Source organism: Geospiza fortis, unplaced genomic scaffold (assembly GCF_000277835.1).
Source record: "Geospiza fortis unplaced genomic scaffold, GeoFor_1.0 scaffold40, whole genome shotgun sequence".
Lineage (NCBI taxonomy): Eukaryota > Metazoa > Chordata > Aves > Passeriformes > Thraupidae > Geospiza > Geospiza fortis.
Window position 1 is genome coordinate 25,151,325 of NW_005054297.1, and position 13,140 is coordinate 25,164,464.

At 36.1% G+C, this 13,140-nt stretch overlaps 1 protein-coding gene across 1 annotated transcript in view; it reads right to left on the minus strand.

Moving 5' to 3' along the window:
- Window positions 1-13,140, minus strand: part of TLL1 (tolloid like 1) — a 125,561-nt gene that overhangs the window by 53,703 nt on the left and 58,718 nt on the right. The window contains 3 exon segments of the mRNA XM_005415561.3: window positions 6,593-6,710; window positions 8,687-8,839; window positions 10,951-11,031. Of these exon segments, the coding sequence (XP_005415618.3) occupies window positions 6,593-6,710; window positions 8,687-8,839; window positions 10,951-11,031 (352 nt within the window).

Here is a 13,140-nt window from a genome sequence, read left to right on the forward strand (position 1 = left end):
CCCATGATACTGCACTTTCAGTCACAGCTTGAGTCCAGTCCATTTACCACAACCCTTCAAAACCCAATCATGCCACCAATTTTAACCTATTCAGTTTTCCATTCACTTATAATCCTGCAAAATCACCTTGAAGAGCCAACACATTTAAACACAATTGTTTAAGTCCTATAATTTAATTTTTAGTTAAAAACCTTTATGATCTTAATACAGCACATGATGGCAGAACAAGGGGCTGATGAGAATAAAATTAGGATAAGTACATATAATTGTGAAAAGGCAGAAAGAATCCTTTTGTTTAAAACAGTTTAAACATTTCTGCAGAGCCTTCATGTTTGCCACTGTGTGAAAACTCTACAGAGAAAAATTGCAATGCAGAACTAAAGAACATTAATGATTATTTATGGCTTAAACCAAATCAATAGGATATTGAGACCTAAAATTGTACACTATTTAACACAGTCTCAATAATTTTAACATGCCTATTTTATTGACTTCATATACATTACCTGCTTCAGCTAGAAAAGATATATTTAGCGACCAAAAAATTTCTCTATACATTCAATATAGTTTTTTTCACAGTGATATTTTGGAGATGAACAGATATAAAGGAAAAACTGAAAAATAAATTATTATAATTAGTACCTTTTGTGACATCTCCTGCTTTACTTTTATTGACACTATAGATAACAAGGGCAAAATAATAAAATAGGATTTTAACTACAGTTTCTCTTCCTGTACTTCTTACTTCTTTTGGACCACATGAGGGTCTTACTTTTTAAGACTGTGTTTTAGATCACCTCTGAAAGATTTAGTGGTATTCCATAAATCAGATAGATTTTTAGGTGTCTGACAAGAAAATTTAACATTTTACTCTTATAATAATCAAAGATTGAGCATTGTCAAATGTGCTAAATGACTTAGGGCACCTCATCTGACAGATCTTAAAGAAGGTTTTTTTCAGAAGAAAAAAAATTAATTGCAATCTTTTACATAATATTCCTCTAGGTTGTCTAACACTGTTCATCTAAACCCCAACATATTGGGAATTATTTTTTTAATGCTAACCTGCTCCTAAAAAGAAAGCAGCCAGAGGGTGAGAGTTCCCTTACACTGGTTACTTGACAGATTTCAAGTACTCCCTAGAAAATATAAAGACATTTATTTAGTGTTTCTTTACATGCCAAGGAAAACAGAATTAACACCAAGTCTTAAAATAACAGCGGTGGTTCACACTTACAGAGGGTCATTAGGATTTGTTAGGTTGAATGTCTTGTCAAGCACACCAGATACATCCAATTAAGCTACAACAATTTACTGCAACAATTGCACTGAGACAAAGAATAAGGAAAACTAAAATTTAAAAAATCCATGAAGTACATTAATTTGTAATACTATGGGTTTGACCCCAGATGTGTTTGACAAAAAAAAACCAAGATCTCTGTGCTGTATGAGCACTTGTCACATCCCTTAAATTGAATCAACTGGCAGGTTTTAAAGCTCATCTCTTTAATCTTTATTGCACCAGACAGCATTTGGAGACAGTAACTATTTATGAATCTCTAATTCCATTTAATCAGTCTAGCTGATCAATGACAGTGAGCAACAAGAAACAAATGACATAGAGAAAGTGAAATGAGTGAACAATAAGCTCATTCTTTTAAGTAATACTATTTTACAACTACTTTAGAAGTACATTAGATACAAAGGAAGAGATAATCAGATAGGGTCAATGTTGTCCTTTTTTTAAAAAGCTGCACCCTTGAAAATGTGACAATGTAAAAATCATAGACCACAACATCAGCTTGCAATAGCACTGACTGTATGAAGGTGTAAATGAATTTCATAAGCATACTGGGATTATGTATGATCACCTTTATGTTACACAAAGCAAGAAAAAGAGGTTCACAAAATTTCCAAACAAAATCTCGCTGAATGTTTTTCTTGGTGAAAACACCTCTTTCAATCACAGATATAACTCCACCTATACAAAGAAGATACTGGCTATGACCTGGTGTGATGAATTTGCCTTTTGTCAGGAATTGAGATATAATCGTGGTTCTAAATGTTCTGATTCACTGCCCTAAGAGGACTTGTGATGGAAGAAGCATCTTCTGCATCTTTATCTGATCAGTGGAGATGTCCACCTCAATACTACAACCAGCATTCCTCAGCTAACAGCTGCCTATCCCAGTGTATATATAAATCACCCCTCACCATCTGTGTCAGCACACCGTGCTCTAGACTGTGCCAGCTTGTGCCTTGATGACACCCATCCTGCACACAGGAGCCTCAGCACAGCCAGCAGGGAAGCTGTGCCAGCTGCCAGGGTTATTTAACTCCTGAGAGCATGAGTCAGCCCTCCCCCATGCACAGACTATTTAGCACAACTCTGGTTTCTTCTCATTTTATAAGAGTGATTAAGCACCTTTTATAACACGTTCTTTAGCTGAAGCATGCTACAAAGGTGCACCTCAGGCAATGAATTTACCTGTTTCACCAACTTTAAGAACTTGCCTGCAATGCCTTTTTAACACACTGGCAAGTTCAAAGAGGTTAAAATATTCATCTGTTCACTCTACAATGTTTGGAGAAGCATATGAAAGAGATTTTATTTTTCTGTATCTCAGATGGATCTGTCAAATACTTAAACAAGAGGATACAGCAGCAATTGCAATAAGTCATCTGAATTTTATCATAAAAATTGTATAAGTCTTCTAATGGAGAACAAATTAAGATCAGCGGCATACTGAGTTACTAGAACAATATGAATAATTGTTCCTTTCTTTTTTGTTCTACTACATAAAAAAAAAGCTTGATCTTGTACTCAATAATATTTATTAACACATAGTGACTAGATACTGTCTCAATATCGCCTTTTTTGGCTTTGCATGCAGAGAAGCAAACTGAGTCTTTGGGCCGTTCCAATTTGATAGGAAGAAACACAAGGATAGAGCAGCAGTAGCGAGCAAAGAGTGTTTTGAATCTGTTACCAATTATAGTTGTATTTGCCTTAATCAACTAGATGCATAAATACTTGCTGTAATTGATATTTATTCCAGTGCACACTGCTTGATAGCAGAATCACAAACACTAGTATCTTAATACTATATTCTTACTTTCACATCTGCAACTTATGGATACAAATTACTATCACTAATTAGAAAATTTCAAAGTAGTGAGTTAGTGATTCAGCTATATTATTAAACTAGATTTTAATAATTAACTGTTATCAAACTCAGGCTAAATAAACCACACATGATGAAAAATAATTGTAGCTTATGACTTCAGCAGATTAAATTATTCTCCATAGCCATAGAGCTTTTGACATTTTTCCAAACTGTCTGTAAGCAAACTACAGAAGTTGATATCAAGGGGGATATAAAGCTGGCTGGAATATTACATGAAGTTAGACAGAGAAGGCACTTTTTAAGCTTGCAGTCATAGAAAACACTGCTAAAAGCCATGAAGACAAGCAACTTTAGGAAATTATACAAGAGATCTGGAAAGGGTGCAGAAATGGTAAAGACTGGAACCAATGACGGAAAGAGCTCTGGCTCTTCTTTGGAATAGGATCCCAACCAACCATGTGCTGAACATGGCAGCTGTTGAGAAACAGGGAGGCACTGTGCTTAGGTACCTAAGAGGACAGAGAGGCTACAAGTGTTTTTGCACTGGCTCAGCAGAAGTGACAACTCATGTGGACAAATATGCCCTAGTTGTGGGGTTATCAATTTCAAGAATGATGTAGAATAGCTGAAAAGAATCTCAAAGAACAGTGTGATTAAAAGCCTGGAAAACATTATTTACCAGGAAATATTAAATGAATTAGGTGTTTTCTAGCCCACGAGAATATAGAACAGATTTAACAACAGTATCAAACTATAGAACATATTTCTTCAAAAAGTAAAAGGAATTTCTTTTCTATGACTATAGGGAAAAAAGTTAATGTCCTTTAATTGCAATAAAAAATACCTTGTTTAGCTATGACAAAAAACACTGCCAAAACTTCCTACAATTCTTATATTAAGAACACTGAAGCAATACAATTCCTAGAAGGCTGCGAAATATTCATTTCTGCAGGTTTTTAGAACCCAGTTAGATAAGTATATATCAGCAATGATATACGAATAACTGTTTCTGTCTTAAGAATACATTGGACATCTTTCTGAGATGCCTTGCAGTCCTATGGGTCTATGATAATCAAAACTTATCTCTCATTCCTTGCTGATATGGAACCTCTCAACTTTAAGAAAGTCATGCATCTCTTGTGACCAGCTGCTATATTTCAAATATGCTTTTTTAATCACTGCCCTTCTGGGATGATCTTCCCATGAACTGCTGCAAGATGTGATGCATTACACTCCAAAATATCCTTATTGTTTACAAAGGCTCAGTAACACTTCACTTGCTAGTGTGCTAATGCTGTCATATGAGACTTTTGTAGATACTACCACCTGAATTTCCACATATAGGACTATCCACTTTGTTTCAGTTAATGTGTTATGTTTTGACTGTGTGCTCTTTGGGGCAGGGTTTATCATTGAGCTTTTAATTTCAACAGTGCTAAGTACAATAAAGTCTCCTCCATCTGTGAATGTTCGCTGCCATGGTAGTACAAACAATACTGACACAATGTGCTAACAAACCAGCACAGCAGGGTGCCATGGGAAAGAGATGAAGATCAGTTTCAATGCGACTGGCCATGCAGCAGAGAGTGTTTGCAGTTGGTTTGGTGTCCCTTCAGTCTGGGCTCTTTCCGTGGAAAATCCTGCGTCAGCACTGGATGCTGGTGGGTAGTGCACAGTTCCTGCTCACCCAGAGAATGCATGTCCCTATTTATCTGGGTCTTCCTGAAACAATTTGTGGGTCCCCAGAAAAATCATTCAGCTGTCCCTTCTGTTTGGCCTGGCTTTATTTCATCAATGATGGACTTTTCATAGCCACACTCTTTGGTTTTATTTTAAACTTGTTACAGCCCTGGTAAATTATTTGTATTTTGCATAGTACCCTTCAATTAAGCAACACTAATGACAAAGAGCAATCTAGACTTTGAGGGTGGATACTGAGTATATTCCAACCTTCTGGTTAAAGCTGGTTATAATCCTGCCTTCCCCTGAAGTGATTTGATCTCATGAAACATCAAGCAGCCTAAGCAACAATTCTTTGGCTGGAGAGATTTTTTTTGTCCTTTGGCCTTGAGTATTTTGAAGTTGTAGCATTTACATTTGGCAGATACCCCCATAGATCTCTTTCTAAAGTGCCTGAAAACACTTACACTTTTCACACTCTTCCATTTAAATTGCTTTCTGTCTCTGTGAGTGCAAGGGAACCATCATGATTATTCTCTGCTTTCCATTTTTCTTCCAACTGTGTGTCAGTATCCCTGAATCTTACTTAATGGGTGAATCCTATCTCAGGGATGTTGTTAACTAAAGTAATGCCCATGCTGGCTCAGAACAAAAGTTCATTTCATTTGGCACTGTTTCTAAGGGGGATCTACAGCAAACCTACAGTGGCACAAGAACATGACAGAATAAGCTCCCCTGCTGCAAGGATCTGAGGCTCAGAGATTTTCAGGGGCAAAGGCAATGCTTTTTTTGTACTTTCAAAAGTAGCCTAGGAGTAGATTTTATTATGCCGTCCTATACCTTAAGAAAAATACAATGGGTGCTTCAAACAGTTAATTCTACATGTAGTTTTAGAGGCTATAAATTAAATACATCCAGGATCATTCCTACAATGCAAGGAGGTCCCAAAACTTTTTTTCGCTACCCTATCCCATTATGATTCAAAAGTGGACATGCAAAGGGCCTAATGATCAGGAAGTCAGTAAGATAGAGAGCTGCTCACTGCAGAGCCTACAACTCAAACAGGAGGTGACTGTCAGAAGTCCAGAATTTCCATAGGCAGTGTGCGCTCTTCTCGGGAAATGAACTTGGTGCACTCAGGAAGTTCACTAAGCGCCATATAAAATTAAGAATTCTGAGCGGAATGAATAGCAAATATAGCTGACAGAGGCATTTGTGAGTAGTAATATCTGAAGACGGAGCATGGTGATTAATGGAAAGCTGCACTCCTGAGTAATAAAACCTGTTCTGTTCACTTTTACACATCAGTGACCCAGAAAAAGGAATCTGCAAAATGGCCATAAATTTGGTGATTAAACAAATCTGGGCAAGGATAGTCTAGCAATATGAGAGTCAAAGGAAAAGGGATGTGGGGTAGATGTCCATATTTAATTCAGCAGTAAATATGTGACATGGGGAAAGGTAAGAATAAACAAATAATAAACCTGAAATACCTTTAGAACAACACATATGACTATTGGAAGCATGACAGAAAGCAAGAAATAAGTCATACCTATATGTGTATATATTAAGATGATTTTATCTAGAAATAGACCAAAGAAGTGCAACTTTACAAAGTTACCGCACATACCTGCTCCAAAGAACTTAAAAGCCAGGCAGAACACATGCATCATTGAAATGCAGTAATTATTGATTTTCCTGTGAAGTTTATATTCCCTTATGGGTGCAAAGCTGACAGACGTGGCTGAGAGCAGGACTGTGTGTTCCCACTGGTGCACACTTACCCACAGGGCCTGTAGGTGAAGACAATGTAGCTCTCCTCGTCGCTGCGCTCGATGAAGGTGACGCAGGTGTACTTCTCCCAGTGCCGCATGGCCTGCTTGAACATGGCGCGCTGCGTGCCTGCAACGGCAATGGCAGCAGGTGAAACCACAGCAGCCTCCCAGCTGCACCTTCCTTCTTACAACCAGTACTAGGAATATGGACCTGGAAGTAGTCAGTGATTCACAAAGCCCTGTGTGTCCCAGTAGTCCCATGTATGGCAAGATTCCAGCTAAAGGGATGCTCAGGCCATCAGTTCATCATAACGGATGTGCCTGCAAGGGGGCTCACGCTGCCTGACACACCCCAGTAAATACAAATCCTGCCATAAAGATCATGACTGTGTTACACCAGAGGAAGACAGCAGAAGAAATACAGCGTTGCTTATGTGCCTGCATCAGCACAACATTCACTAAGCAGATTCCCAGATGAAACTATCAAATGAACCACACTGGGGGAGAAAAAAAAGCCCAAAAAACCAGAAAGTAAAATAACAAGCAAAACTGATTAACTTTACATCATAGCAATCTATCTAGTAAAAACAAAAAAAAATTTTAAAAAATCCTACAGCCTTCAAGTCTGGACACCAGTTTAATCTAAGCCATGCCAATAGGCATACTGGTAAAAACGTTTGATTAAAATAAGGCTGTCGTGAACAGGGACCAGTCTCCCCTTCTTTGCATCAAAATCTCTCAGAAAACAAATGATCCACCAAAAGTGGGAAATTCAGAATTTGGTAAAAGCACACCTTTGATTTTAAAGCACACATTTGATTTTAAAATGAGAAATACATTCAGAAAAGATCAGAACTATCCCCTAGATGCAGAATCATCCATGCCAACACTCAGCACAAACCAAAACTTCAGAGAGCAGAACAATGTAATTTCATTGTGTGACAAAAGACAAAGCTTACTGACATAGAGGCAACATGTGAGAATATATCTGTATTTCTTCTGAGATGAAAATTCACAAAGAGTATTATCTGGCAAGAACATGCTAACAGAAATACACTCGCCTTGCAGGTTAAAACATAAGATAATTAAACAAACAAAAAATCTAACCTTTTTAAAACTTACAGACAAAAAAACTTGAAATGTTGTAAAAAGAACAAGTTCAAATCACATCAGATTCTAAAAACCAAAGGTTATTCCATCCCATCTTGCCCTTTTCTTTTAAGACATTTTTTCTAAGCTTTAGAATTTATCTTTCATTATGAAAAAGGCAAAATATTTAATATGGTGCTTTCACTTAACTTCCTACAGTTATTTCAGAAGACTAATCCTAATGCAAAGGTCACATTTGGTACAGTACTATGTAAATTCCCAAACTGAAAGCCTGACTGTAGCTGTCAGTTTGAAAGGAATGACTCTGGTTTCTCTATATACAATCTGTGAGCATTTGCATGTTTCTTTTGGTTCTCTGTATTTCATATATTTTCCCTTATCTCTTTGCTTTTCTTACTCAATTTTTGTTTTAAATTATCTCTTACAACCACATTGATATTGACCTGTTCACCTTTTCCAAGGATAACAAATGTTTTAACTTTTTCTATGGCTTTCTGGTAAGAATTTTATATGTAAGGCAGCCAGTCTTTCTTTTTGTCATATACAGTGTCTGTGTGTACCCATCTGAAAACCAAACTGAGGAATGACAAAACACATTTGAGTCAGTTTGTTACATGAAATCAGTTTAGAAGAATACACTCCACACCAGTTAAATTGAAGATATTCTCATATTAAATATACTGTATTAAAAAAAAAATGCCTTGACATTCCATTACTTAGGCTCATGGAAACAAATGTGCAACAAGAAATATTAGGTAAAGAAATAGAGCTTTCCCTCTCTAAAATGTTGCTATACATTTTTTATTATGTAGTTTGCCTTTGAAAACAATTAAGTATGACTAATATTTCAAAACAGATGTACTTCAGGCCTGTTCCAACAGAAACCCTTCTACTGACTTCCATAGCATGACTTCACTTTTAAAAATTAAAAAAAAAAAAGGTAGGCAATTTTTAAAAAATTATCTTTCTTTTCATGCAAAGCACAAAGCTTACCAGTGAAATTTCCACCTATTACATATGGAATGACACCACCTGGCCATATTCTTTCTGTTCGTGATGTTGCAGCTCTGGGAAATCGGTTTTTCTCATTTTTCCCTGAGAATTTTACAGTAGTTCTTCCTTTAGATGTATTATTTTGCTCAAAACCTGCAATGATAATTAAAACACTGAATGACATCACACACACATGAAAACGGGGTGCAATTCTTTTCTAGCAGGTCAAACTCAGATTTCTTTATACCCTTTCAAAGCAGGACATGGCTGTTAAGTGACAGTCTATTATTACACAGTTTTCTGAGAAAGACATGAAGTCTGAATCTTCATATTTTTGGAATATATCTAGAGTAACAATCTTGCACATATGTTTATCAACTGGAATGTGCATTGCATAAGTGCAACTAGATTTTCTCATTTAATAAAAATATTTAAGAAATCACACTCCTTGTGGTTGTGGTGGTGTTTTTTGCATTTAATTTTCTCCAGCTTTTGTTTTGGTCCTTTTTTTTTAAATAACTGAAGATTTTTCCAGCAAAGAATGTCACAATTTGGATAGACTCAAACTAATCAAGACATTCACTATCCCTTTCATTTTTATTGTATGATCTGGAAAAAGCAAGTACAATGACCATCTTTAAAGCACTGAATAGTAAGAAATCATACATTTTCCATAAACTAACACTTGGAAACCCACAGGTAGGTTTTACTCAATTTCTTTACAAGAGAAAAAAGTGTCTACCATTTTCAGGGATACTATCATCATTCATCCCATTACAGGCAAATCTTTCTAAATAAGCTGAAACTGACTGTGAGAACAGAAAAGGAAAAGGGTAGTTAGACAAGGACTTGGACACCAGAACAGGTGCTTCTGAACAATTTGTAAGTTGGTTTGTAGATCTGGCCAGTTGATCAAAATGGATCCCTCGAAAAGTGGTTAACAAATCCTACTCGACGCAGTTGAAGCCTTTTTTCTTATTCCTGGTGGAAGATTATATTTTCCCTCTGAGAGAATCCCCTGTGGTACCAGCTGCACTCAAGTGTTAATGACCATGTCAGAACTGGGGAGGATTCCAGGGCAGAGTCATGGTAAGGAATGTCGGCACAGCCCCAAGGCTGAGAGAGCAGCAATAGGAAGACAAGGAAGACGCGACAGCACAAGGCAGGGAGGAAGCTCTGATACTGAGGAAGAAAAGCCTGCCTCTGTGACAACCAACATGTAACTTGAATTGTACCAGGAATTATACAGAAAATTCCAGGGTTAAAAAAAAAAAAAAAACAACGAAAAACAGGTAAAGAATGACTCATCTTTGTAATTAAATGAGTGTGCAAATGAGAATTACAAAACAAATTACACACAAAGCGTCTACAGTATAGGCAGACTCTTTACCGAAAACTATTTTTACACTTAGTATGCAGTCATTCCTGAACCACAGCACATGTTTATTTAGATGTTTTACCATTCCAAATTATTTTTATTTGTGCTCTTTAGAGGTCTAAGCAAGAAATTTATTCCAAACTGCACCCAAAAGATGACAAGAATTTATGCAATACTAAAATTTTAATTCTCCTTTAAAGAATGAAGATTATATATCAAAGCACCTCTGCAAAGGCAGTTACCATGCTCTGATTAACACAATGTGGTGCAATTACAATGGAGTTGTATATAATTTCCTTTTTGAAGTGAGGTTTCACACAACATTAAAGTTATGTCTTCTTGCATCAAATATAGAGTGTAAACTCAGCCAGACTTAGGGGGAACTCCACTTCTATGTACTGCTCAATTTAACTACATTCATACTGACAAGAGTATGATTAATATAAAAACATGCTTGTTCAGCACAACACACCACAAATGCTTCACAGTATGAATCATCAGAATGCCCCACCTGGAGCCAGAAAAAAGTAGGAAACAAACTAAATTAGCAGCTTTGCAGCATAGTCTACTTCAAGTGAAGAGACACTGTATTGACATTAGTGTAGCCCATAAGTGTGAACACAGTCATAAAACAAAGTTAAGCAATTTTTAATATAACATTTAAAACTATGTGGTTTAGCTTTCAGATTCCATGCTGGAAGAAGAACTCTCAAAAAATGGCAAAAAGAGCTAATATCTTCATTACTATTCTTGCACTAATAATTTTATAATTTGTTTATGCCAATAGTAATACAGAAAGGCTTTAAAGTGCTAAAGTACTATCATCATTAATGTTCATGATACACTATCACATCAGGCAACTTGCTAATTTAAACAGTGAAAATACCAGAGCCAAATCTTCTTATCCGCTCTATAAGCTGATAGAGGGCACCGCGTTTTTTTGACATTCCATGCTCTCCAAAGCCACCTTTAAAAAGAAAAGAAAAAAAAGAAAAGAATTTCCAAAAGTTAAAACTGTGGAATTTTACACATACAGCCACCATATTAGCCTAGAGAGGCATCCTAAAGGAAGCTTCATATTCTTCGATGATTTCCATAAAAACATTTCAAGTATTCTTGACAATGTGATAAAAACACATGATTAGCTGAAAATTTTTCTAATATGCATTCCATGAATATAAGCACACATGTCTTTGTTATTCAGGCAAGTCATGACAATTACATCATCTAATTATTATTTGACCTTGACATCCTCCGAGCCATATTGATTGACAGCTAAAAGGGTTACTCTCAAAGAAATTTCCTGAATGCATTCCATAATTTTCTCATTTCAAGGGAGGGGAAGGAGAAAAAGCAAACAACCAAAGTTCCATCAGAAAACAAACAAACAAACCAATCCAGCAAAACTTAATATAGTTGATTTTGCCATGAAATATTTTTCTTTGCTAGCATGCAAATAGAGATGTCAATGCACTTTTAAGGCCTTGGAACATCACATGCTGGTGTATACTGCAGTAAGACCTGGCAGTTATATACACATATATGTCTGTGTGATTACAGCAGGGAATGAAAACCTAAGATAGGAAGTAGTTTATTTTAACATTTACCATGCAATTTACAGAAATAAAACACATTTCTGGGTTTACTGCATCTGGGTCTGCTACACCCCCCCTTCACACATAAACCTTTTGCAGCTACAAGTGGCTTTTCAAACACCAGTAAGCCAGAAGCAATAACACTGACTACACTATATGAGTCAATTAAATAAGTCAGAATTGTTCTGAAAGTTTTGTGATTTTAGAGGTCTGCAGTAAGTTGTATTTTACAAGTCGCTACTTGTTGTACGACAACAGAGTTTCTAAACTACTTTAACAACTGAAAAAGTAAAAAGATAGGAAAAATACACAGACTGCAACTTCCAACACCACTAAAAAGGCCTTTCCCAACTTTCTATAAAATTTTTTAATGCCTATGCAGAAAATATATTTTTTTAAACAGCAACTTAAACTCATATTACAGATGAGAAAATTCCATATAAGGCAAGTGAGTGTGTGGCTGCTCAGTGAATAACAACGTGCCTAATTATTTGCATTACACTGTCACATAGCTGCTGGCTCTCTTGGGAAAAATTTCCCAAATTTTTAAAAACATTTTAAATAGATGAGGTAATAGATCAACACATTCCTTTCCAACAAGTTACAGGGTAACTATAACATAAAGTGCAGAGGATAGAACATTGATCATCATTAATGTAATTGTCTCTCATGTTCACATTCATCTTATAAAATAAGGCTTATAGCTAAGCATTCCAAATAAATATTTTAAAAATCATTATAAGCATCAAGTGTCAAACATAACAGAAAACCCCGAAAGAATCCATTAGTTACCTAAGTGTTATACTATATTTTTAGGGGAAAAAAACCCACCCAAAACACACTTCTGTCTTATTGCAGTCTGTGTATTTCATTTAGTGAAAAACCAAAGAAAAAGTCTCTCACTTAACTAAGCTGTCTCTAAGTTGTCTAACATGCAGCCTTGCCAAATTATATAGACTAAAAAAGTTTTAATTCCTATTCACTGCATCTTCTCATAATTCAGGCAGGATAAGGAGGATACTTTTGGCAGTTTGGACTTATAAAACTATACACATACTTGTTATCAGCTCTACTGTTGTTTTCTGTTTACAGTGATTATGCATTTTCCTTGTACAAAATGAAAAATGAAATGATAGAGCCATACTCCAAGAAGGTCACAGATTATCTGACCCTGCAAATCCAGGCAGATAATCCTCACGAAAAGGAGCAGTCACACAATTTGAATCACAGCCTGTGAGGCTCAGGATTTTAATTAGAGTTGCAGTAGCAACTGTGACTCCATCACTTCCTCTTGATGGTTTACAACCAAGTATCTAATCCTTCTACCTGATGTCACCTTTCGTCTGTGAAAATCTACAATAAAAAGTGCTCAGAAATCAAGCATACAATTCATTGCCATTGTGTGTACAACAAAGACTAAATTTTGTATTCTAGATTACGGATATCTAGAATTGCTTTTACTCCTTTTCCAGTTGCTACCT